This window comes from Fringilla coelebs (genome assembly GCF_963513975.1).
Source record: "Fringilla coelebs genome assembly, chromosome: 1".
Classification (NCBI taxonomy): domain Eukaryota; kingdom Metazoa; phylum Chordata; class Aves; order Passeriformes; family Fringillidae; genus Fringilla; species Fringilla coelebs.
Window position 1 is genome coordinate 94,967,075 of NC_140028.1, and position 25,209 is coordinate 94,992,283.

General features: G+C 37.6%; 1 protein-coding gene across 1 annotated transcript in view; it reads left to right on the forward strand.

Moving 5' to 3' along the window:
* Nucleotides 1-25,209, forward strand: part of CTDP1 (CTD phosphatase subunit 1) — a 95,916-nt gene that overhangs the window by 63,015 nt on the left and 7,692 nt on the right. The window contains exon 12 of the mRNA XM_084207947.1: nucleotides 3,407-3,585. Within this exon, the coding sequence (XP_084064073.1) occupies nucleotides 3,407-3,585 (179 nt within the window). The remainder of the gene's footprint in view (nucleotides 1-3,406; nucleotides 3,586-25,209) is intronic.

Sequence of the window (25,209 nt, forward strand, 5' to 3'; positions counted from 1 at the left end):
TGCTTGCATGCTTGCATTGCTTGCAATGAACAGACGTTTTTGTAGCAGTAGAAATAGACCTAAAGAACTCCTTGTAAATATCTGTAGGTTTTTTTTTTTCTATTTCTCCCTTTACTTACGCAATCAGTTGGAGCAAAAGTCTTTTTGGAAAGACTGGTGGGGAGGGGCAGAAATGCGTGTATCCTCTGTGCAGTACTGGAGCACAAAATTTACTGTTTTTTATCAAACCTATTCTTTTTGTAGTTTTTTTTCCATACCAGTAAAGAGGTGTTTCAGACAATTGTACCACTTTTAAGAGATCTTTTAAGCAGTTGCAATTGTTGTCCTCTTGGCTGTCTAAGGTGGCTTCTCAGTTCTATTAGGACTTAAATCCCAAAGCACTTGCTAGTTGAAAAACAAGAATTAAAGTTAATTCACAGCTCCTTTTTGTTTTTAAAGATGTAGTTTACTTTACTGTGTATGTAGTTGTTACTTCCAGAAAATGTATCATGATAGTTCTCTGTCATATCCATAAAGCTGTATCAAAACATTTCCTTAAGGAAAAATTGAAGTTGCTCATAGCAGGTTTTTTGGTTTTGGTTTGGTTTTTTGGGGGGTTTTTTTGGTGTTTTTCTTGGAGTCTTAATTCATTTTGAATGTGTAAACTCAACTTCTGGAGTAAAAACATTTTGAGCTGATCTGGCTAGTTAGTACTACAGAAGGCTTTGACTTCCCTTTTAGCAAAGCTTCATGAACTTTTCAGCTCTTAATTGGAGAATGAGACTAAAAATCTCATTGTTCTTTGGTCTTTTTACTTTGCATGAGTGATGCTCTGCTTCTCCTAAATGAGAAATAAAATAGCTTTGTCACATGAGGACTTTTACTGGCTTTTATAATTGAGTGTTTTAGAGTTGCCAGGCTTTTGATTCTCTTGCTGAATTAAACAACTTCATCATTTTCAAGGAATGAATCATTTTTCTTTTTTCAATGTTAATCATTGTTGCAGGGTTATAAAAGTCTATTTCAAAGGTAGCTGCTATGGGTACTAAAGCAGTAACCATCCCTTCACTGTATCTTACCAGTAAGATTTGGAATTAGCTGGCATTTTCTTCTGAAGTGTTATATGTTCTATTTATATTAATCATCTAAAATCCAATCACATAAGCTGAAACTATAGTTGGTTCTTGGTACATCTGTATCTGTCATGTTCCGAATCAGATTAAAAGTTTCCTCTGTTCCTTGAACTTTATTTATTCAAAATTCAGGTGTGTGTGTATATATATGTATATATATATGTATGTATATATATGTATATATATATGTATATATATATTCAGGTAGAGATCGATAGTTGGTGTTTAGATACTAATGAAGTTTTTTTGCCTGTTGACTTGTTCAAGTGTCATGGGCTGAAATCTCACTGCCTCAATGAAATATTGTTTGTTTTCCATTTCTTTTAAGAATTGTGGAAGATGAAGATGTAACACTTATATTTTTCAGCATGCTTGCAATTTAGTCGATAATTAAACAGGAATTCATGTTTTGGGTGCCTTTCTAGTTAGAGATTTGTAGGGACTATCCCACATCATTTTCATATGCAATGATTTTTTACATTTTATTTTTTCTGTGATTTATATGTGCATTTTATATGGTGTTTCAGAGAAATGTCTTATATTTGTGTACAACTAATTTTAGTAATTCTAATATTAAATGGCATTTCAGACTTCAGACAAATAATGTTGTCTTTGTAAAGGATGAAAGAAAAACAGACATGGCAATAAGTAGACTGCTAGTCTGTCAAAACTGTTCACACAAAGTATATTTTAAAACACTATCAAACTTCAGTTTGAGAGAGGCATCTGTAATGCTGGATGTCTATCAGCCTAACTTTATCCTTTGAAAGCCTTAACGTATTTTGTAGTGAGAACATAGTTTTAAACGTGAGACTTTCTGGAAAAATATTGCTTCTGGAATAAAGGACTGTAATTTTAAATGTTAAAGACTTGCAGGAAAGGAGCTGTTAGAGCTGTGGATCTGTGCTGTCAATTACTGGCCATGTCAGCTACCTGGAGTGTCTTCTACCAAATCTATACAGGCAGGGTCTTCCTGACATCCCATCCCAAGCTGCAACACTTAAAACACTTGAGACTTGTGCTATGTTCTGTACATACAGGAGAATCCCCATCCTGTGTACTTCACATTCTTCTCCTTGGTTCACCATTGCCTTACCTCTAGCAGTGCTTTCAGTCTCCCTGACCTTTAATTGCATTCCATGATCCTTATTTGCCATGCATATGATAACTTCTGTTCACAGGAAAAATGGTTTTGGACTAATATAATTGGATTTGACCCAGGAATTCCTACAGTTTATAACTGAAACTGCCATCTGGGTTTAGATGTGCTGAACTGGTTTGCAGCTGCTTTTAATGAGCTGAACAAAGAAATTAAAGGTCCATTTATGAATGATCAAATATGAATTACTTTCTTACAGCTTTCTTTTAGCTTTTGGGTTTATGTTGAGATAAGATACTTCTAGGAAAAATTCTTAAATATCAGTAGAGAAATGCTCACGCACGGCTTATTTCCGTGTCTTCTGCCAGTCACAAAAATTGAGAGACTGGGGGAATCTTCACCTATATTTTTTTGTTTTCATCTCTCTCTGAAGGTTGAATGCTACTCAAAGGGATTATAATCTTTTGAAGCTCATTAGGGTGGATCATGAGTATGATTTGCTTTTAGTGATGGTTTAAGCAGATCCAGACCTGTCACAGCAAATTCATTGGTTTTTAAAGGATTATCAAATTCTATGGTAACTTTTCAAAAGTATAAGACAATTATTTAACAAAATATGTAAGCTTTTGATAGATTTGCCCTCATTAATTAGCACAATCAGGCAGTCGGGTTAAAGTGGGGTTTGTACATTCTGTTTCATTCATACTGTACTATTTAGAAATTGACTTCTTTACAGTTATATATGTGTCAAGGATTACCTGTAAATATAAGAATTCTAACTAGACATTTTAATATGCCTTGCCCAAGTGATTCTGTATGTTATAATAATATGAAACATATCTAGTAGAAAGTATGCATCAGTTTGTTACAATAGTATAAATTATCTATCCCTTTAATTTCAGAAGACAGCACTCCTTTTATAATAGTTTCTTGTGTGACTATCATGTATGTGAGTTTATGTATATCTACCTTAAGCTAAGCATGGAATAAATATACTTTATTGGAATAATATGTTGCTGGAGTTGTTACAGAAGCTGTGTTGAAGACATTGGGGTTTAATTTAAATTTTGACAGAGAAGGCCAAGGAAACTTGAAGCATATTCTTAATGATGGTTTAAGAATGATGCAATGATTATGAAAGATTAATACAGAGTAGTCTGCTGGAAGATAAACTGACTCCTCCACTCTTTGACAGGTGGACGACATCTTAGGAGAAGGCAGTGATGAAAGTGATACTGAAAAAAAAAAGCCAGAAGAGGAAGGTGAAAAACCTCAGACTAGTGCAACAGAGACTCTAGGAAGGAAAGCAGATAAGAGACCTGGATCATCATCGTCATCATCAAGTGAAAGAAGTTTAACAGGCAGTGTACCCAGGTAAGAATTTTTCAAATGAAAGACGCGTTCATGATGTTTCATTGTGTTTGTGCTATTCAGCATGCTTTCTTACAATCTGGTATTTGCCACCTGATGTTAAACTATATGTAGGTAACTTTTTCTTGTAAGTCTGTGAAGTTGTCATGCTTGTCTCTGCAATGTTTTGGGATTTATTTAAGGAAGTGGTCTTAGTAAATGTCTTACTGAGAACCAGGATATCACCTGTTCAGAAAGAACTGAAGGCAACTGAACTGCGCTTCTTTTTAAGTTGTCTCAATGCTGTGTCAAGTATAGGCCCATGTCCTCTGCAGTGTTACTTTAAGTAAACTAAAGCATGTTTGTAAAGCTATGCTTTTTTTGTCCTGACTTTTTGAGATAATTTTATGTTGGTCATTGATAACAATGAGGTTGTTAGGATGCTTTTCTACTTAGAAATTTAAACTTGCTAGTCTCTTCTTCAAAATTGATTTTAGTGTCCCAGCATCGACTGTTGGATAATGACTATCAACCAAGTTGCTGGTATACTAGAATTTAATAAACTAAGTGCTTATGTTAAATATGTTAATGAATGGTTCTTAATTTGCAGCCTGTTAATACTTTCTAAGCTTAACAATTAAAGGCAAGGAATATAAGATTTTAATTTAGAATTGCAGGGGTCATCATCTTGTACTATAGGGTGCTGAAAGTGAAAACATGACTCAGATGTGTGTTGTACTTCCTTTCTGCTCTCTAACCAAACTCAATTCCCAGCCATAAGACTTTAAGCTCTAACACTTTTTCCTTAATGAGGATAATATAAGTAGTAGGTCTTAAGCAACTGGCTTACGTTATTTTAACTTTTCTGAGCTTTGTTCTAGCACACAAAGAAGGTATGAGAGAAACTGCAAAAACTGCCACAGAATGTATATAAATGTATATATAAATGTTTATGGAGACATTTTGATTGGGGTAGTCATGTTGCTGTATGTTGGCTTTATTGTGGAAAGAGCTACAGCAGAAGCTTGCGTGGCCTTTTAGTTAATCATGGGTATTTCTAATCATTGAACTTCTTCAGAAAAAAGTCTGCAAGTTACGAGTATTTGAATGGATAGAAGAAAAATTTTCTCCCAAATGAAGTTTGGAAGAGGAATGACAAGCAAATGATGAATGTTTTAGAACACAGTTGAAGCAGCAAGGCATGTTATGGTTAAGTCATCCTAATCCTGTGATGTTTCCTTGTGTGGAAGACATTCCAGGTTTTGGAAACAAAAAGGACGAAAGAGTCACATTAAGGAATATTGCTAAGTAATTATTCCCCAAGTATGGTGTAAAAAGATAGAGCAAGTGCATTTGTAATTAAGTTTTGTTCCAGATACAGAAAGGTTTTTAAAAAAGCTTGACAATACTTCTTCACTCAGAAACTAAATAGAGCTAGTAGTGTCCTTGCTGGGATAAAGTCTTTGAGCAGCTTCTTAAGTAACTTTTCTATTCTGTCCACCTCTTTAAGAGTTTTCTTGTCAGTTTGCTAAATTGTATTCAGTATTGAGCTTGATTGGCGTGCTGGAAAACATACTCACAAAGTGCTGGTTCAGATGCTGACCCAGTGTCTACTAGGCAGGAAATTCTGCTTGATAAGAAAGGAGCCCGTCATTTCAATTACATTTTAAGTTTGAAGCTTTAAATTGATGTTTTCATGTTCAGTAAGTGTTTTATGTGCTAAAAGGGTACTGTATAAGAGGGGAAATGCAAGAACAGTCTCTGAAAAACAGAAGATGAACAAGAAACAGTCCCCATATGATCCATTACTCCTGTGATCTGGCTCAGCTCATTCCTATTAAAACCTACAGAGACTGTAGGTTTTGCTGCTCCTCTACACTTTTCCAGTAGTCACTGACAGTGGAGCCGTAGCACGTAAAAAAAAGCTAGCACTTACATTTAATGTTAGCCTTCAGTCTTGAAACTTAGAGAATACCATGATCATTCTCTGATTGGTGCCACTTCTGAAATTCTCAAGCATGGAGGAAAAAAAAAAATCTTTGAGAAAACTGATAGGCTGCATTTCCTCTCCAGTAGGAGATTTCTCCTGGATCCATTGCTAATTCATAATCAAGGAAAATTGAGCTCAGAGCCTCAGAAATCTCACAACTATCTTTTCTGTGCCCATTTACTAGAATTTTAAAAGGAACGCTGATATTTTGATTCCTAAGTGTTTTCTTTCAAGTATAATAGTACTTCCTTACAACAGTCACTCTTCTAGAAGACAGAAATTATAGTTTTCCTTTCTTTCTTACTGACAGAAAAGACTGCTGCAAACTCTGGTGCAAAATTTTTTTGGTGACATCTTTTATCCCAGTTGAATGAATATATTCATTGTCACTGTAACTTTATTCCAGATCCCAGTCTTGAGACACTCTAAGATTCTTGAGACCTAAGTTTTTTTACAGCTCAGTGCTTCCCCAAGCTGTCAGACTTAGATTTGTTATAGTCTGGGATATTTTTCATAAACAATTTCAGTGACAAACCATTCAAAACATATTAAGGAACTATCTGGTATGTGGTCAAAGTCTTCTTGAAAGTACCCTTAATAGCCAGCAGCACATCTCAAATATGGCTGACAAAATAATTGTTGAAATTCAACCATTTTGCCAAAGAATGATGGCTCCTCTGTTTTCTTACCCAGGCAGTTAATTGCATTGTTTCACTAGTAAAGTTGTAATGCTATTACACTGAACAGTCTTCCAAAACTCCTTTCTAGATGATGGGAATGTGCTATTGATTTGATTTTTACAGTATAGAAAAACTGTAAGGTCTAAACTTAGAAATATTGGTGATTTGAAGGCATCATTTCCTGCCTCCTGGGTCATTTGTTGCATTAGCATAGTTCACTTAATCATCAGGCAATCTGTCTGTTAAAGAGCTTCTGTGTAAGGTCAATCTAGAAAAAAATATATGTTGTGAAGTTAATTTTAAGAACTAAATCTTTCATTATCTCCATTCCCTTAGAATCGATTTTATTTAAGGGGACACTCAGTGATTCTAACTGCAAACAGAAAGGGGATCAAAATTTCTGTATGTGGTCAGTGTTTGGATGTTCAAGAAAACATTTAACCTTAAGTCTGGAGTGAGCAAATCCTAAAGCAAACAATTGCTTGTGTTTACAGGTAATTGGAAAGTGTTGTTTGTCTGAAAAAAATTCAAATTCCTTTTGCTCCTATTGGTAGAACTTCTCCCACATAATTGTTTCAAACTTGTAATCTGAATTCTGTGGTGTGTCTGTATTCTAAACTACTTACATTTCTGGAGCCATTAGAGTTTTCTGTGCATAATAGTGAGGTCCTTTTGAAAATGTCTTGTTCAGACTCCCTTGGTAAGAACCACAGTTCATTATTGGAATTGGCCAGAACTGGAGGATCAGTTCATTTCTAGAACTGCACTGTGGTTTTGGCTGCGGGCCTGCCATGTCAGTGGCCATGGGATTACAGAGGAACCTGTCTCATTTTAAAGACTGTTCCCTCAAAGCTTATTCCTTCTGTCTTTGTGTTGCAGAGGCAGCACTTCAGTTAAGCATTGGTGAATGAGGTTGAATCTTGCAGCTTGTTCAGGGGGATTAAGATCTCTGCATAGAATTAAGATTGCTGGAAAACTACAGAAAGCAAATACAGCCCATTTATTGATTTTGGGAGTGAGATAACGAATCCCAAATCAATCAAAGTGTGTTTGATAGGAGCAGCAGTTCATTGTTGTTCCTTGATGTAATTTGGTAAGTAAATGCAGTTTTCCTACTCAAGTGTATTCGATGCATTTTAATGAGCATCTCACTCTATGTTAGAGACATTCAATATGTCTCCTTAACAAAGCAGGAAACCCACTCAGCCTTCAAAGAGAGTGTATAATCATTGAGCAGGGAAAAAAACCCAGCCCTAAACTCTGCAAAGAGATCCTTGACAGGCAACCACCTCCTCTCCCAGTTGTGGGAAAGACTGATTTGCTTTAAGAATTTGCAGTGATAGGTGGCATTTGTCAGTTGGATGGTGCTTCCCTGGAAATGCTTCTCTTAAGGTGAAGCAAGTTAAGGAAGTTCGACATAGATGATCTGATGGCTCCAATTTTATAGATTATTACACTTGCAAAGTTTCAAATATTGTTTGAGTCTGTTTCACAGAAAACAGCCATGATTAATTTCCTGTAAGTTCAGCATGCTAAATTAAACATCTGGGAGAAGAAAGCATCCTTCAGGTAATAAGACAATGTGATAAATATTTTTATAGATAACCAAATTCTGACTGATTTTTGCAAGGTTGTTAGAGGTACTTTTTTCTTGGGTTTAAAACTTAACTTATATGGGTAATGCAACACAGGATTGGCCAGCATTTTCCAAGTCTGTACAGTACTCTTGTGATTAAATGGCTATTCAGAGGGATGTTTTGAGGCATTGGGAGCTGAAACTTTCACCAGCTTTATTTTTCCCAAAACTATTGTTTGCATTCAACCTCCAAAGCAAAAATTTTTCTTTTTCTACATTTTTTTTCCTTGGCATAACAAATGTTCTCATAGTTACTGCAAGCTGAGAGTATGCTTAAATGACTGAATTCCCTTATATTTCTCACAGTTTGGAAGTAAACAGATTCTTTGATGTAGTCCATATAAGCAATTAAAAAATTACTGCAGTTTCAGTGAGGTTTTTTTTCCCAGAAGCAGTGGTAAAACACTCCAGACTGTAATCCAGGATCAGCTGCTAAAGAGAAGTGCTTCTGTTGGCAGCACATCTTGCTGTTTTCACATGAGCCAGCTGTTCTACAAAATTTTAATGTCATTCCTGTTTGGAAGTGATTTTGGTGAAGACTCTAAAATGGAAGAGGATTCTGGGCATGCAAAGCATAATTTGGTTCTGTACTTGTATATTAAAAATAAGTTTTCATATAGGATTGTTTTTATTTGAAAGATCTCTTGTTACCCAAAATTCCACATGAGAAAAATAATACTGAGGTAATAACAGCTTTTTGAAGCTATTTTAATTAACTTTTTTTTTCCCCTCCAAAGGTAGGGTCTTTTTTTTTTCAAGTGTGTTTTCAAGTTTTTCCCAAGTACTCTACCCTCTGCTACATTGAATCAACTTACTTTGTTTGCCAGCTAGAAAATTGTAGGTCTGGATTCTAGAGGATTGAATAAATGGAAACAAGTGCTGAATCTCAGTTGATAGTTTCTGTATCAAGGGTGTGCCTTTTTCAGGTCCTCTTGAAAATTGTCCAAATATCCTGAGTCCTTCAGCTATAATATAATCTTTATCTGACAGGGTTAAGATCTCCTTAGTGACCACCTAAAGCTTCATTAGGGCTGCTTTAGGCAACTGAGGTGCTTCCCATCCCCTTTTAACCACATTCTTTGGGTTATTAAGACATTGGTTTTTTGACAGTTGGTACTTTTGTTTTCCTTGTTCTGTTCAGGTTGATTCTCAGTGCTTTTTTGTCTTTGTCTCACATATTTGTGGTGAAGTTGACCTTTCCTAATTTGTATTTCTGCACCAATCATTCCATCCCCTCCTGTTCTCGGAGAAAAAGTAGTTTGGAGATAGGTTGTTTTGCTGACTTGAACTTTCGGCATCTGTTAAGTCAAATCCCACCCTTTGGTTCTTATCTTTGTTACAAAGCACAAAAGATGGTTTTAAGAGCAAGCTGTGCCAAGGATGTTTGTGCTTGAAAAGTTTAGTTACAGACCATGCTTTGTTTCATTTGAGTAGCTTTTCTTCATGAAAAGGAGATTTGATTGAAGGTAAATAGTGTCCAAGTTCTTAACTGGTTGCTTCCCTATAGCAATCTTTTTCATAAACCTTCAGTAAATACTGGGGAGTTATTCTGAGTGTGTCTTTACTCGTTGATCTGTGGAGCTTTAAATGAAACCTGAAAAATAAGGGGTTTTTAAATCAGAAAAATTCAACAGTATTAGAATGTAATTGCAGATGTCTGGAGCAGTCACTGACAAATTCAACTGTTCCAATATCATATTGGATACATCTTATAATTACCAGTGGAAAATTTTAAAATGCAGTAGGAGGAATTGGGAACTGGAAATGTTACTATTCAAACTGTGTGCCAACATGTTTTTGTTTGTCACCCCAGTTATTGTCTTTAGATCCCTTTTTTAAAGATGCCAATCATATCACTTGGCTGTAAACACACTTCTAAAAATTGTCCTTCTTATAGTATGGCTTCACAAATATTATATATAATGAGTAGTGCTTCATTTGCAAGTGAAGTAGCATAGATTGCTAGGACAGCCTTTCTTTTGAAGGAGTGTTTGAAGACTTTTACAATAGAGAGCCCAAGCATTCAGGTGGCTATGATGGAGCAAGTCCTGTAACAGTGCCACTAGAAGACGGATTTTTTTCTTCTCACTAAGCATCATGGGTTTTCTTACAGAATGCTGAGTTACTCTGTAATTAATTTAAAATTATTACAGAATATAGTTTTTAAGTTCTTTGATAAGAGAAACTGATTGCTTTTTTTTTTCTTATTAGAGCAAGATGAGGGATCCAGCATGACTTCTGCCCCGAGGAACCTGTCAGCTGCAGGCAGTGCTTGTCTGTGTGTTTTCTCAGACCGAAGGGCAGGGCAAAAAGTCAGGTTTTTTCCACCACATGAAATAATTTTTTAAGAGGAAAACTACCTTTTATGTCTGCAGCAACCAGAAGAACTGTGAAGCCTGTTTGTTACTTGTGGCTCAAAAAGCAAGTTACTATATGGGCCACTTGCTGGTCTTTGGGGTCTCCTCATATGAGAGGTTACCAACCATCCTATATTCAAGAGCAGAATTGTTGTGGGCAAGTCACTTTGTCAAGTGAGGGGAAAGGAGTGTGTCCTGTGGAGGGGGAATGCAGAATTCTTCTTTCTTTTTCAGCTTAATATGCCAGTGTTTCTCCACTGGGGAGATACCTACCTTCTAAAACAGCAATGAAACAGTTTATCTGAATCTTAGCATTTGCTCTCCAGTGAGGTTTGCCAGGCTCACTGAACAGGGTTAACATTATGAAGGATCCCTAACTCCTTAGGTGCCTCCTAGCTGGTCAGACAGCATTCAGCCCTCAGCTATTTATAGAGTATTGTTCACTTCTGTTTAAAGTCTGCTTTTGTTCTGGAGGTTTTTTCTTCTGTGAGCAGAAAGGAGTACAAGGAACACACAGCTTTGGTCAAAGTCACAAGGGATTCTCTCTTTAGGTCTATATTTCAGGTCATTTAAGGTTTTAAATATTTTCCATTCTGTTTCCAAGCTACTGCACCAATTGTCTTTCCTTCACATTTCAAGGAATCTTTTTTTATTTTAAGGTTGAATCGTCCAACTCATATGTATACAATATTTGAAATAATGGCATTTGCAAAACTGCAGTAGTATTCTACTAATTTACTGTGTCTGAACTGGATAATATGTCTTTGTTGGATGCATTGCAGGAGTTTGCTCAGATGCATGTTTTTGGATGCTTCTTGAATAGCTTTTCACAAAGGATTCAAAATTCCATTGCCATGAAAGGATTATACGAAATTTGTTCTGCTTCTTAGGAAGTCTTTACTAATGGAAAGGTCTCTGTAGATTTTTTTATGCTAAAAATGTGATTTTTCAAGGTTTTTTTTCTCCATATTAAATTGAATTGAATCTGCATTCTGCTATAATGAATGCGCTGTAAAATTAGGGCTTGTGTTTTTTTCTCCTTCTCCAAAAGTATAAGGTGTATCTATGTCATGCTAAGCCTGGAAGACAAACTTTAAATCATATGGGAATAACTGGGTTGAAATATGAGAGTTAGCTCATGGTTTTGTGGCATTGGTGTCAGGAGAAGGTGGAGATGCAGAGGGATGTTCTACACCCTGGTAAATGCACAGTAGGGTAGAAAGATGCTGGAAGTTACTGGCAGGTAGGTGTGCTCTAAGGAAAATAAATGTGGGGTGCTAGTTTCAAGACACTATTTTATTTGATGGTAGAGAGGATGCACTTAACTAAATTGATAGTTTAGGGGAATATTACATTTCTGTTTTAAAACAAAGAAAAATAATTGATTTCTACAAATAAAAGGAGATATCTGGTAGATCTGTCACAAGTGGGAATGCTGTTAGAAAGGGAGGTTGGTGCTACTTTTTGAAAAACTTGAATGGAATTCTCAAACACAAGTAAAAAAACCCTCTGAGTTGGTGAAAAATGTTTTTCTTCTTCATTTGATATTTAGTGCTATCTGATAGAGTGGACTGTTCCCATGGGGGGTTTTGAGATAAAATCTATATAAATTTGTTAGGTTTTTGATGAGAAATTTTCTCTCTGTTTATATGTTAAACTTCCACATCTGGTCTTTGTGTCTTTTACTTTTCGATTTTATGTTTAGTTTTTTTCTGTTGCTGTGGTAGAGGAACTTTTTATTTTATTCTTCATTTAAATGAATTAAGCCTTATGATCTCATATAGAAAAATTCATATGGACAAGTCTAAAAGGTTATAAATCATAAAGTATAGTTAGAACTACTCTAGCTGTTCAGGAAACAACTAGCAAAAGCATAAAATAAATGGATATATTATTTATTTCAGATTTCCTCGGAAGTTAATCAGAGAGGAAACTATAGGATATTTAGTGGCAAATGTTTGAAAGCAGTTGTGAGACACGGAGTTTCTGTGTGCAAAGTAAGTAGTACTCAGCCAAGAAGCAAATGGTAGCAGTGAGGGTGCCTGTGGTACTTGGAGGTTGTATCTCCTGCAGTGTTTTAGCCCAAGTGAGGAGTGTGCCTTTGAAGCACTGCTTTGGTGTGGCTCCCAGAGGGATCTCAGGGTTCACCATTTCCCTTAGGTCAGTGTAATCTGGGGTTTCACTCCAAGAGCTTGCTGTGAGCCAGCCACTAATGCACCTTCAATCCAGAGAATGAGCTGAGAGTTGTCCAGTGTAAAACCCTATTTGTGCCTTAATCAGCTGTAAGGCCCACGTGCATGAACGCCAAATGAATTGTCTCAGTGCTTACAGTGTCAACAGGACAAAAGTTTAAAAGTCACTGGAATTACTCTGTTTAAACTTTGATATGCTTACAGAGTTGGATTCCTTTTTTTATCTCTTTTGATATTCATATATCTAGACAGTGAACACAATTTTGCAGTAATTTCTTGATCATTTAAATGTTGGGACATTGCAATGCGCTATTTTAAAATTTCAAGTGCTTAAATTACTTAAATTATAAGCATGACACTGATAAATGGTAAAAACAGCTGTATAAGCAAATGAATGCATGGCTCAGTTTCTTTATGAAAGCACTTAAGTAGATGAGTCATTCATATCTTCAAGCTTGTTAATGATTTTAATGGCCTGAAGTTTCAAACTGTTACTGAAAATATACCTACTACAGCTTCAGTTAAGCTGCAGACTAAATTACATTTGCGTTTCCAGCTGCTGATTAGTCTTGTTGGTAAACAGAGTGCATCCAGTTGTCAAGAAGACTAAGAAAAATACTTGAGAAAAGGAATCTGAATATTCAGTATGTAGGGGAAAGTTTGCCTCCTGTTTTTTTTAAGAGAAGCCTTCTCTGCAATTTTTCAGTTAGCTTTACTCCTATAATGTTGTCTGTAACACTCTGTCATCCAGTTACACTGAAAATTTACAATTTATACTGGAAAGTCTTTTCTTGGCTACATATATAAATTGCATTTTCAGCCTGCAAGACTTAGAAGTTACAAGTCCTTTCTTCTCCTTAGGAAGACTTACCTAGGGAAGTAAGCAGTCCAACAGCTTAATTATCTGTAATGTGTACAAACATTTTCCTACACGCTCAGGGAAGAGCCTAGTAGGCACACGGTAGCATCTTCAGCTTTAGATATATGAGATGCTGCTGCATTGAGAAAATCAGAAAATTGTGTGTCATTCATGTATTCACTCTGTTCTTAGTAGAGTCTTAGTCATGAATTACCATAATCTCAGTGTTTTCAATGGTCATGTGGTGTGTTCTTGCTTGAAGTTGTGTTTTATCCACATACAGAAAGGTAGACACAAAACCAGATACATTCAGATGAACTGAAGGAAGTTGTAGAAAGCAAGTGTCTGGGATTCTACAGAGTTTTTTCCAGAAACTTTGAGTAGCCCCTGAGAAGTTATTGCTTTTGCAGAATTTTGCAAGGAACCCTCTTCCCAAGTTCATAATGAGACAGATGACACTCTGGAAACTTCCAGCCGCAGAAATCTCTTCCTATTTTCTGTTTTTTCCACTGTTTCCTCGTATTATGAGTGGCCCAGGGAGAAGGAATTAAAATTTTGAGCAGATTTGCAGAGATAGATCCCTTAATGTCTTGTTTTTATAATGTATAGCCTGGGTTTGTTCGGCTATGGCCCTTTTTTCCTCGGGAGCTAATGTGTCTGTATGTAAAACACTGGAGTAAATCTGGGAAGCATTGGACTGGATTTGAGGCAATGGAGAATGAAAACAATGGGAAAGTAGATCTCATTATAGCAGGGCTGCCCATCTCTGTGTTCTAGTGCTGTGGTGGTGGAGGCAGGAATAGCGTGCTGCTGGGTTTTTTTCTAAAAGTTTTGGAATATATTTGGGTGAAAGATGGGGAGAACAGGTAAGAGTAATGGAGTGCCAGATTTGTTCTTCTGGCCCTCTGATGGTTACCCAGGTGTTCAGCACTGGAAGCAGCTGCCATAACAAAGATGAATGATTTTATATCGCTGCAAGCCTAATCTAGCATTTGTTCTGCATCAGGTTCTTCACATGATTGCAAAGTTTCCAGTGCTTGATGACTTCTCTGGTGTTGGAGAAGCATGTGCTACTTGAGTAAGACAGGAGTTCTCAAAAGAGCTAGAGAGGCAGGGCAGTAGTGCTGCAGGTTTTAGTATCTCCAAGGATGAATCTCTCTGGATAAGCTGTGCCAGTGCTTTATCACCATCAAAGTGAGAAGCTATTCCCTAATGTTTAGAGGGAACTTAGGTATTTCAGTTCGTGCCTCTTGTCCTGTCACTGGACACCACTGAGAAGAACCTGGCTCCATTTTCTTTACATTATCCAGTCAGGATTTTGTACATGTTCATTAGATCCACACTCCATTCCTACATCAAGAGTCTCTGAGGATCCTGAGACACGTAACCAACGGCCTTAGTACCCTCTGCTTTTTCCTCATTTATCAAGCCAGTTATTTAATTGTAGAAGTGTATCAGGTTGGTCAGTTTCCCCTTGATGGACCTGTGTTCAGCACTGCTGATCACTTTGCCCCTCATGTGCCTAGAAATGGTTTCTTGGATCAGTTGCTCTTTCTCCTTCCCAGGGACTGAGGTGAGACTGACCTTCCTTCAGTCCAGCGTCCTGTTGAAGGTAGGAGTGATACTTGCATTCCTCCAGTCATCAGGCACATTTCCCAACCACCCTAATCTCTTAAAGACAGAGTGGCCTCACGATGACATCACCCACCTCCCTTGGCACTCGTGGGTGCATCCCATCGGGGGCCATGGAGTCAGTGTGACCCATTTGCTTAAGAGTCCTTCTCTGTGCTGTTCCTCTTCCACCAAGGGTACCTCTTCCTCGATGGAGTCTTTCACCAGCTTCTCTGGCCCCTGAAGGTTTATCTTGCTAGTGAAGAAAGACTGAGGCAAACGAGACACTGTTACCTCAGCGTCTGTGTCACTGGCTCCCCTGCCCTATTCAGCTGCAGGCTCATATTTTCCCATTTCCACATTTTTCCATTTCATACTTATGGTACAAGACCTTCCTGCTGTCTTTGACAACATCAGCATCTCAGGGTGATTGCAGCTAAGGCTGCCTTCAGCCTTCCCACCCCCAAGTCTCTGCCTCATTTATGCCTGAGATCCAGCAGAACAGTCTTCCCTGGCTTCTCTGTTGCTTGGGATCAGCACTGTGCAGGGCTGTGACAGCAAGGCTGAGGCCATACTGTGCACTGAAGGAGTGGAAATATCTGAGCAATGTAACTAAGAGCTGGATACCTACTGATGGACACTGAAATGCTGGAGTTGAGCTTGTACAAATTCAGGTCCAGCACCTCCAAGCAGCACCTCCAAGCAGCACAACTTCCAGACCGGCAGCTTCTTTTGAATAGCTTGTAAACCCTCCAGAACTAAGGATGGGATGCTTCCAGTGTGCTGTCTCTAAAGGGCTTGTTTTGAGTGTGTTTTCCATTATTCCACTGCTTTTGCACCCATCTGGGAACATTATGTGGAGTTGCAGTACATAAATCTGGGTCTTGCAGTGCCCTAGCTTCTATCAGTGGGTCTAAATTTTGCTTGCAGTCTGCTGCAATGTGCTCATGTTGCACCTGATAATACTCAAATAACCTGAGTTTTCTCTTGTCAGGAATAACCCAGCTTATCCTGTGATACTGACCTGATCTTTGTACATCTTGCTGGGAAGAAAGGGAGGAAAATGATCCTCCCCACAAAGTCTTGTTGCCCCTCTTTTGTACAGGTGTGAAAACTAAGGAGCATTTTTTGTAAGAATAGTTTTCTGTAAAAATATTTGATACAAAGCTAGCTATTAAAAGCTGTTCTCACTAAAAATAGCTTTCTCTAGATACTATTGACACATTGTATCAAAGTATGGAAGAAGGAAGGAGAAATACCATGTTCTCAGTGGAAAGGCTCATCTTCCAGAAGAGCTCAATAATAGTGACATAAACTCTAACAAGTCTTGAAAGTTCTCCTTCACTGTACCAATTAAAACAGCTTTGATAATTGGTGTCATCTCCTGCAGAGTTATAGCATTGCTAAATCTTTTTACATTAAAAAATAACCCCTCAAACTGTTCCCATTGCCTGTGTTTGTGAAGTTCTCCTTTCAGCTTTTCATGGATTTAACCTCTTTCGCTGTTCATAAAGGAAAATATATGAGCTTTAAGGTGATGCTTTATAGCAGGAGCTTAGAGCACAAGTATAAGATGAATATTAGAATGTAATAGCTATGACATTTATATTGCTTATCCAGGGAATGTCTTTTTTTCCAGCAAATCGTTTGCAATTCTTTTGAGTTTAAGAACCCTTCTCCATTTCATCACTTTTCAATTTTTACATGGCTGGATGTCTTAGGAAAAATAGGCTGGTTTTTCTTGTGAGTATGAGGGAGAATTTGAATTAAGGAAGATAGGAATTTCAGGAAAACTAATAGAAAAGGTGTTAAATGTCAGGGATGATACCTTGACGTAAGGAACTGGATAATTCTGGGGGATCAGAGGAAAGACAACCCAGCTAAATCAAACCTAAAGACAGTAAAGAAGAAAATATGCTCTTGTAAATCAAAATTAGGTGCTTTGGGTGTACTTTGCATGGAAAAGTCATCACTGGAGTTTCTTTCTGCTGTGGTGCTCCCTTTCTGCGCACAGTACAATCCTTTCAGGGATAACGGAATGATTGCATTTTCTTTCAGGTTTGTCTTTCAGTGGCTCCCAGTCTGGAGAAAGAGAATTTTCTGAATCACACTATTTGAATGTCTTAAGAGTTTAGCTACAGGAGTGCCTGTTGTAAATATTCTGTCAGTTACTCCTGCTGGTAGTGTTTTACAGCTCTGTAATTGGTTAGACTTCTCATTATCTGAAGCCACTCTTCTAAATGAATATGCCATGGTATCTTTCTATAAATGAAAATGTGAATTAACAATTCCCATGGGCTGGCTGAGGCTTTTATAGTCCCTTGAATGCTTATTCAACATCATCCCTCTTCTCTCATCACTCTTCATCATCTGTCTTCTTTTTTTCCTTAGGCTTCAGAAAGTTGTCATTGGTTTCCATTTCATAAGAGCTTTTAAATAATCTTAAGATTTCTGAAAGAACAATTGATTAAAACCTATCTTGATTTTAAAAGGAGACTGTCATGTCTCTTATGCCCTTCAGATGGCTTCCTCTTAGAAATCAAAGTTCTTACTGCAGATGTGTATGTTTGCATATGTATCGTCTGTCCTTCCTGTCTGGGGATCATAAAATACTGTAAGACTCATGAAATGAAACTCATCATTTCTTGGGCAGCAGGGGCAAAAAGCTGTGTTCCATAAGCAAAAAAATTCCAATTACAATCTCTATAAAAAGAAATTTTAAGTGATTGCTGTCTCATATATGTTTTGAAGATAAAGCATTTTAAAAGCAATAGTTTTCACACAGGAAGTTACATATACTGATCTAAGGAGACCAGCTTTTAATGATATAAATATTCATGGCTTCTTTTTATCTTACAGTTACTTATAAAAATTGAAAAGGGGATGGAAATGGGCAACTCTTCCCAAAACCTATGCATCAGTTCTGAGGGATAAGCCTGTATGCAATGGAAAGGTCTTTGCAGTTCAACCTGGGCAGTTTTGCCCTGAAGACTCATCAATGAATGTTGTAGGAAAATGACTCTGTATTCTTATTAAAATATATTTTATTTGCTTCTCTGGAATTTAGTATTCAATATTTTTTGTGCAGCTATCTAATGCTTTAGGAAAATATTATGAATATTAATAGAATCAGGAGATGTAAGAAAGGTATTCTGTGTGATTCAGCAAGCTTTATGCTTGCAGCTCCATTTGGGAAGCTTGCGCTGCTTTAATTTTCTTTATTCTCATTCTTGATGGTGACATTTATGAGATTAAACAACAATGTTGACAGCCTGTAGCCTTAGGTTTCTTTAGAAATTTTATGATTCTGTGAGGGAAATTAAAGCTATAAGGAATTGCTTTAGGAAGAATCACAGAAGGACATTGTTCACTTCATTGCTGCTTCTGACACGTTCAGAAATACTTGGAGTTACTGCGAAGGTCTCGTATAATATCTGTTAAAGAGGAACAGGCATTTTGGAAAGCCTCAGATCATTAACTGGATAAGGAAAAAAAAATCACAGGAGAGAACTGAGAGTGTGAACTTTCACACATCTAGACTATTAACTGCAGCTAAAATTAACCAAAGTGCTGGTTCACATTTCGATCATGAGACTTCAGTCTTGGGCTTGTATTTCTCTATATTTCCTACAAGGAGCAAATGCACAGCTTGTGCATCTTTGCTCAAAGTGTCAAGCTGCTAAATTTCCATTGCAGTTTTTTTTTCCTTTTTTTAAATGGAGATTCTTATTTTCCTAAAGGCTTCTAGAAAGTGAACTGCACAGTCTAAAAGTTCTCAGGTTCAACCAAGCAAATCTTGGCACAAAATCAGTGTGCACTGTGAGCGCCTGGTTGATCCCAAGGTGTCTCTTTAAGGTATAGCTGGGTCTTTCCCACAGTCCTAAAATGACCAGAGTTGTAGGTATGCCTATTATCTCTGTCAGCTGTCCTAAGAGAGCTGGCTCTGCTCACAGCTGCAGCAGCAGAATGGAACACATCCAGTGTGCTGCTGACTTGTTGCCTGGTCAAGTGGTGTTGCTCTTGTCCTTGGTAATTATCACAATATTACTACAAATACCTGGGGTTTTTCATAAGTCTTACAAAGCAGGTGCCATAGCTGAAGTTCAGTAGGACTGAATGACTTTTGCTGATTTCTCCTAGGATGAGTCTTTCTTGGAAAGAATATCTGAGCTATTTTTCTTGTGCAGTGTTCCTAAACAACTGGAATAAATTGTTTCTCAGTAACATTTATATCCACAAAACGTAAGGGGTTTTTTTTTACATCAAGCCTATCAAATATAAACAGCAATTGAATTTTTTAACCTTCTTTCCTTTTTGTAAGAGATTTTTTCCAAAGCCTTTCTCTATGGATATTTGTTGCTTCTTCTGGCAAGTTTCTTAAGCATTTCGTGAGTGAGCTGTTCACCTCTTAAACTGTCACCTAAATTTATTAAGCTTTATGTTGAGAATAATGTAAGTTGTTACAATAGTTCTAAGATTTTTTTTCATTGTTCACCAAAAAGCTGAACAGTGGTTCTTTGAACTTGTGCCAAAAGACATACAAACTGCACTAGACTACTTTTCTCACAAAGTGATGGGTTATAGTACTTGTGTTTGTGTTAGACCATATCAGATGGGAAGCTTGAAAATGCTTAGAAATACACTGTGGTTAGAGTGACTGCCTTTAGCCTGTTTTACTGTATAACTGAAAATACCTAGAAGTTGTTCAGGTGCCATAATACAATATTATTCAGTCCATCTGTGTCTGTGTGTGCAGTTATTACTGATACTATGGTTATACCTGTTTAGTTAATTTCCTGATCTCAATTATGCAATTGAGATCAGGAAAAAAAGTGTCTTTGGAAAAGTGAAAAATAGCATAAAGCTCTCTTATACTGCTTTCAGTATTGGATTTGAAAGCTAGTTTGTATTAGTAGGTTCTTTATCAAATTCTCTATAGACTAAGTCATCAATACCATTTTTTGGTCTTGGGTTTTCCTATTTCAATAGTATGTAGATTAAGTGTGCAAGTCTACATGACGTTAAGTTTTAACAGTTCTGGTACTTCAGGGGAAGGATACACAAGCAATTAAAAGAGTCTGTGTTACTAGTATGTAGGAAGACTTAGGAAAATGCTGTTAAAATATATCCTTGATTTTCTCAATTCACTTTGGGACTAAAGTTTCACTTGTGCTTTTCAATGGACATGTGCTGGTATCTGTAAAATGAACTGGGGAATCTAAGTTGCCTTTTTTTCTAGGGGGGGGACAGAAATTTGGAGTCATAGTATAGGTCACCAAGCAGGAGACCATTTGCCTTGTTCTCCTTGTCTCCTTAAATGTGTTAATAAATGCTAATGTACAGGAATTGCTGTTATTCTTCTATTTCTCTGTTCTAACTTTTGCTGTCTATAATGATTCAGTGACTCTGTCTATAACTTAAGAGTTCTGAGTGAATAATGAGATTGATTTCTCAGTAATGCCTCAATGTATTTGAAGTAGAAGTCTTTCTGCAGTCATTGCCTTTTATCACTGCAGAGCCATTAACTAATAGCTTCCATCCTGGGACAATGGAGTGACTAGAGCCTGAGGGAAAATAATTTTCTATCATATATCTGCAAGAAGCACCAGTCTACAAGAGCTGGATTTTTGTAGGAGCAGACTTCAGAAATCATTTGTTACAATCATTTTGGGAAGAGTGAGGGCTGAAAAATGATGAGAGGCATTCACATAATTAGAGAGAAAGAACAGAGAAAAGAGACGTGCTTTCTAGCAGAGAATTCTTGTTTAACTGTGAGGCCAGCTGAAGAAGAAAGTACAAAGCAACGAAAAACAACATTTCAGCTTGGAAAAGAGGCCATATGTGGCAGGGACTACCCTGGCACCCTTCCAGGACCCAAACTTAGGCTTAAGCATTGATCAAGACTAGTGAGACGAATATAGGTCAACATGTTTGTCTTTTCATCTAGCTCTGTTTTTCTTGTGCTTCTGCAGTAGCAATGAGTTTGTCTCAGGATCAAGAATGAGTGTTGCATTAATTAGTATATCACAGTTAAGAAATCTGTAAAATCCACATTGCTGAGATCAAAGTTGAAAGAAGGTGCGTGGATTAACTACCTGGGAGTCAGAATAGCCCTGAGCAAGTCCTGGGAGCCAACAGCAGTTGGGTGCTTGTGGTGAAGAAGGAAGAGAGCTTGTGTTGATGAGATTCCAGTCTAACCCTAACCAGGGGTACTAGGAGCTGGCTGACCCTGTATGAGAAGCTTCCAGACAAGGAGAACTCTTGATAATATAATGCTACCCCTTGAGCTTCTAGATTGTGGGAGTGAAGAGTTTTCAGAGCAGGTAACAGGCAGTAACCTGATGCTGGTTCCTCTAGCCCAGCTAGGAGAGATGCTGTTGTGTGAAACATTTCATTTAGGTATTCCTAGATCCAAAAAATGCCAAAAGCACAATTTATGCTTGAATAAATGAAGGCTGCAAGAAACTAGGATAATGGGAAAAGAATTTGGAAGTTACTGGCTTGATCAGCTTAATGGTCTTCCATCTTGAAGAATGAGCATCCCCAGCTTGGTTCATGTGATTGCCAGGGCAAGAGGGTGAGAACTAGAACCCTGAGTGAATTTAAAAAACCTGAGCTCCTAGTGTTCACTCACAAAGGGGAGGGGTAGGAAAACCATTTCATTCTGACTTCAACTTCAGAGCACTTGTGACACACAGAGGGACAGTTCCTTTCTCTTATGAAATCTGAGTTCCAGTAAGAAATTGGAGCATCAGATTGTTTTGGATGTATTTCTGTTCCTGCACAGGAGTAATTAACAACACCAGGTTCCAGTATCCTACTTCACTCACATAACAGTTCCCTCAGCACCACTAGCCCATTCCAGCAGTCTGTAGATATTAATGTTGTTCTGCATCTGTGGCTAATGGTGTGGGATAAGAAAGATGTAAAGCAAAAGTTCGGGGTGAGGCAAGCCCATAATGTACTGCTTTTGTTTGTGTGTTGGTGAAAGAGCTGCACTGGGAACTGAAGAATAGCAGGGGGGTGCCCCTCAGGTAATGTAGGCGGCATTTTTTCCTTTAGTCAGGCCCAGTTCTTCACTGCAATTTATGAGCTATTAAACAATTTATGTTATTCCTTAGTAAGATATGTGGATATCTAAATATCTCTTGAGAATAAGGAAACTAAGAAGTACATTAAGATGTGTCAGTGAAGGTTTAAAATCCTTCATTGTGCTGAGACCTAGGACATTAGCTGGAAACTCTAAGGTAACATTGTTCCGAACAAGAAAAATAGCTCTAGTTTCCCTAATGAATTCTAAAAGTACTTTAAATTCCACATAATAACTAATGGGCATTAATCTTGATCGCAGCAAGTCTTTAATGGCTGCTAAACAGCAGTGAGTTTCTTCAATTAAAATGCCAGCTTGAAGCATGTGCTAAAAATGTTGGTAGAAGAGAAGCAGTACTGCTTCTTAATGGAAGGGGAGGAAATCTAGGAATCAAAATGGATAGATATTCCCATATCCAAGTAGTTTATTAATCACTCCTAATAGGTTCTTCCATTGGGAAGAACAAAGTGAGATATTTTAGAAACCTTGGACTTGCTCACTTCCCCCTGCCCTGTGTGGCAGAGAACCAGGAAAAAAGTAAACCTATGGCTTGAAATAAGAGCAGTTTAATTACTGAAACAAAATAAAATATCAGAATAGCATCATAATAATTGTAATGGGGAGGTAGGTTTAATTTCTTTTAGGGAAACAAGTGATGTGTGATAGAAGTGCTCACCATCTTGCTGCTTCTCCCTCAGCAATCAGCCCCTCCTGTCCAGTGACCCCCGGTTTTTGTGCTGGGCATGACATTCTGTGGTCTGAAATATCCCTTTGGCCAGTCTGGGTCAGCTGTTGTGGCCATGCTCCCTCCCAGGTCCTTGTGCAGCTCCTCACTGGCAGAGCACAGGAACCTGAAAAGCCCCTGGCTCAGGCTAAGCACTGCTGAGCAAAAGCTGAGCCGCTGGTGTGTTATCAACATCAGCCTCACACTGAATTCAAAACATCACACTGTTCTGGCTAATGGAAAGAAAATTAACTCTCCATGACACAGGCTCAGTAGCTGCCTTTTACTCTGGACTGATAAAAGATAATGAGTTGCTTCTCCTTCAGATGCCTTCTTCATTAGTGGTATGGGGGAGACTACAGCTGAATAATACCGTGAATCTAGGTTTTGGACAGCACCATCATAAAAAATTGCAGCTTTGCACCAGAAAGTACAGATCAAGTATAAGCTGCCTTTGCTAGTTCAAATTTATTCCAGAAATATCGACAGAAAAAATTGTAGAGCAGACTGTAGAGGGGCCCAAGACTGTGAGCCAGGAGAGCTGCGATCTGCTGCACTGGGTCGTTTGTCACATCATAGCTGGTGTGAAAACAACAGGTACGGGGAATTCTCAGCAGTGTCATTCCATTTGGCACAGAGGCTGGGGGCTGGCACATGCCTTTTGATCCAGATTGAATTGGTGATGCTCGCTGACCCAGTATTGTAGAGATCCAGATTTAATGAATGCAGACCCACTTTTTAGGGAGTTTGTTGGAATTGCACAATAAAAAAAGATGGCTGGCATTCTGTTTTAAATGTATTGCATGTATTTTTATGTACTATATATCATTTATGCTAACCTTATAAAACTGATGTAAAAGTCAAGTGGTTCTGGCAGATACTTTTACAACCTGAATTCAGATTTTTTTTATTTGCAAACTAAGCCTTCACACTACTTTATTCTGTTTCTAATGGGAGCCTAGCAAATGTCTAACAAATTTTTTAAAATTTCTTTTACTAAGAAGTGACTTCCTGCCTTGATGTCATTTCATTTTGTAACTTACTAGCTTTTCCAAAACATCCTGTAGCAGAATGGACTGTCTGAAGTCAAGTGTTGACCTTTTAATGCTGATAAATTATTTTCTAGGTTCTCTGTAGCTTTGTATTATAGTGCAGTTATGTCTCCAAAACAGTCTTCCAAAACCTGTTTTACTGCAGGAAAAAATATTTATTGTGTACAGTTTCAATAAATAAATAAAGAAAAATGTAAGTTGTCAGGGCTAGGAATTTGAGGAAGGAAGAAGTGAGGAGTGCTAAGATAATGTATCTTGCCATTGGGATAAAGAAATAAGTAGTAGAGAAATGTAATATTGCAGGAAGATGCTGTATGATACAAAGAAGTCTTGCAGCAATCTCAGTCCCAGGTACTATGGTATAACCCACAGCCTCACAGCAGCTCCAATTCCCCAACTGTTGTACAGTAAATACTCATTGGAAGCTGACTACAGAGATGGTGGACTACTACTGTGAGGTCGGCAGCAGAGTCAATAAACTGGGGGATTATCCAGGTAAATCACATGGCAATGTGAGGAGGATGAAGCTCTGACCATTTTTGGCAGGAGTGACCTAGTGAATTTCATGAAAGGGTATACCTGCGTGGAAAGGGAGTGTGTATTTTGGTCCATAGAACACATTTTAAAGGAATTTGAAGTCTGTTTTTTGTGTGTCAGTGGCAATGACAGTACTGCCAGTATCCATGTAGAGTCAGTGATGTGTTTTGTCTTATTTTCAATATTTTGTGATGAAGCGGAGATGTTCTTAGTTAATATTCTTGTGAGCAAAGCAGTGACTGAACATCCTAGAAGGTTGTTTGGTTTAGTTATTTGGAATTTAATCTCAATTATTTATTGAAAACAAGGATGAAGTAAGAGATGAGTTAGTAAAAATCAGAGTTGAAGGCTTCAACTAAAGATGAAAAATCATCTTTCTCTATAACTTGTAGTTCATTACCTACAGATTAAGATAATCTATGGATATCCTATTTTAAAAGCCACCGTATACCAAATCCTACTTCCAAGCTCCTTGATTAGCACAGTCAGTGTGTTGTCAGCTAAATTCCATCTTAATAATATAAGAAGCCAAATAATGCACTTTGAAGAGCATTCTCAGGGCTTGTAAGTGATGCTGGCACATACAATCAGGATTTCAAGTGTTACTTTGCAGTGTTGGGGGTCTTCAAACTGGAGCTGGTTCTCCCTTATATTGGCACGGGGGAACCTCCACATACACATTGTGCTTCTGTGAGAAAAATGAAGGCAGTTCTACTTTTCTCAGATCAGTCAGATGGTGTTTCTTTTCCAACTTCTTGTTTTGATGTATGGTTTTGAATTTTCTAAATTGCCCATATATCCTAGTTTTTTTGCCCACTTTTCATCTTAATTTTTTATTACATACAACCATTCTTTAAAACAGTGACTCATATTTAGACCTCTTAGGAGGACATTATTCTTCATCACTATCTGAGACTATT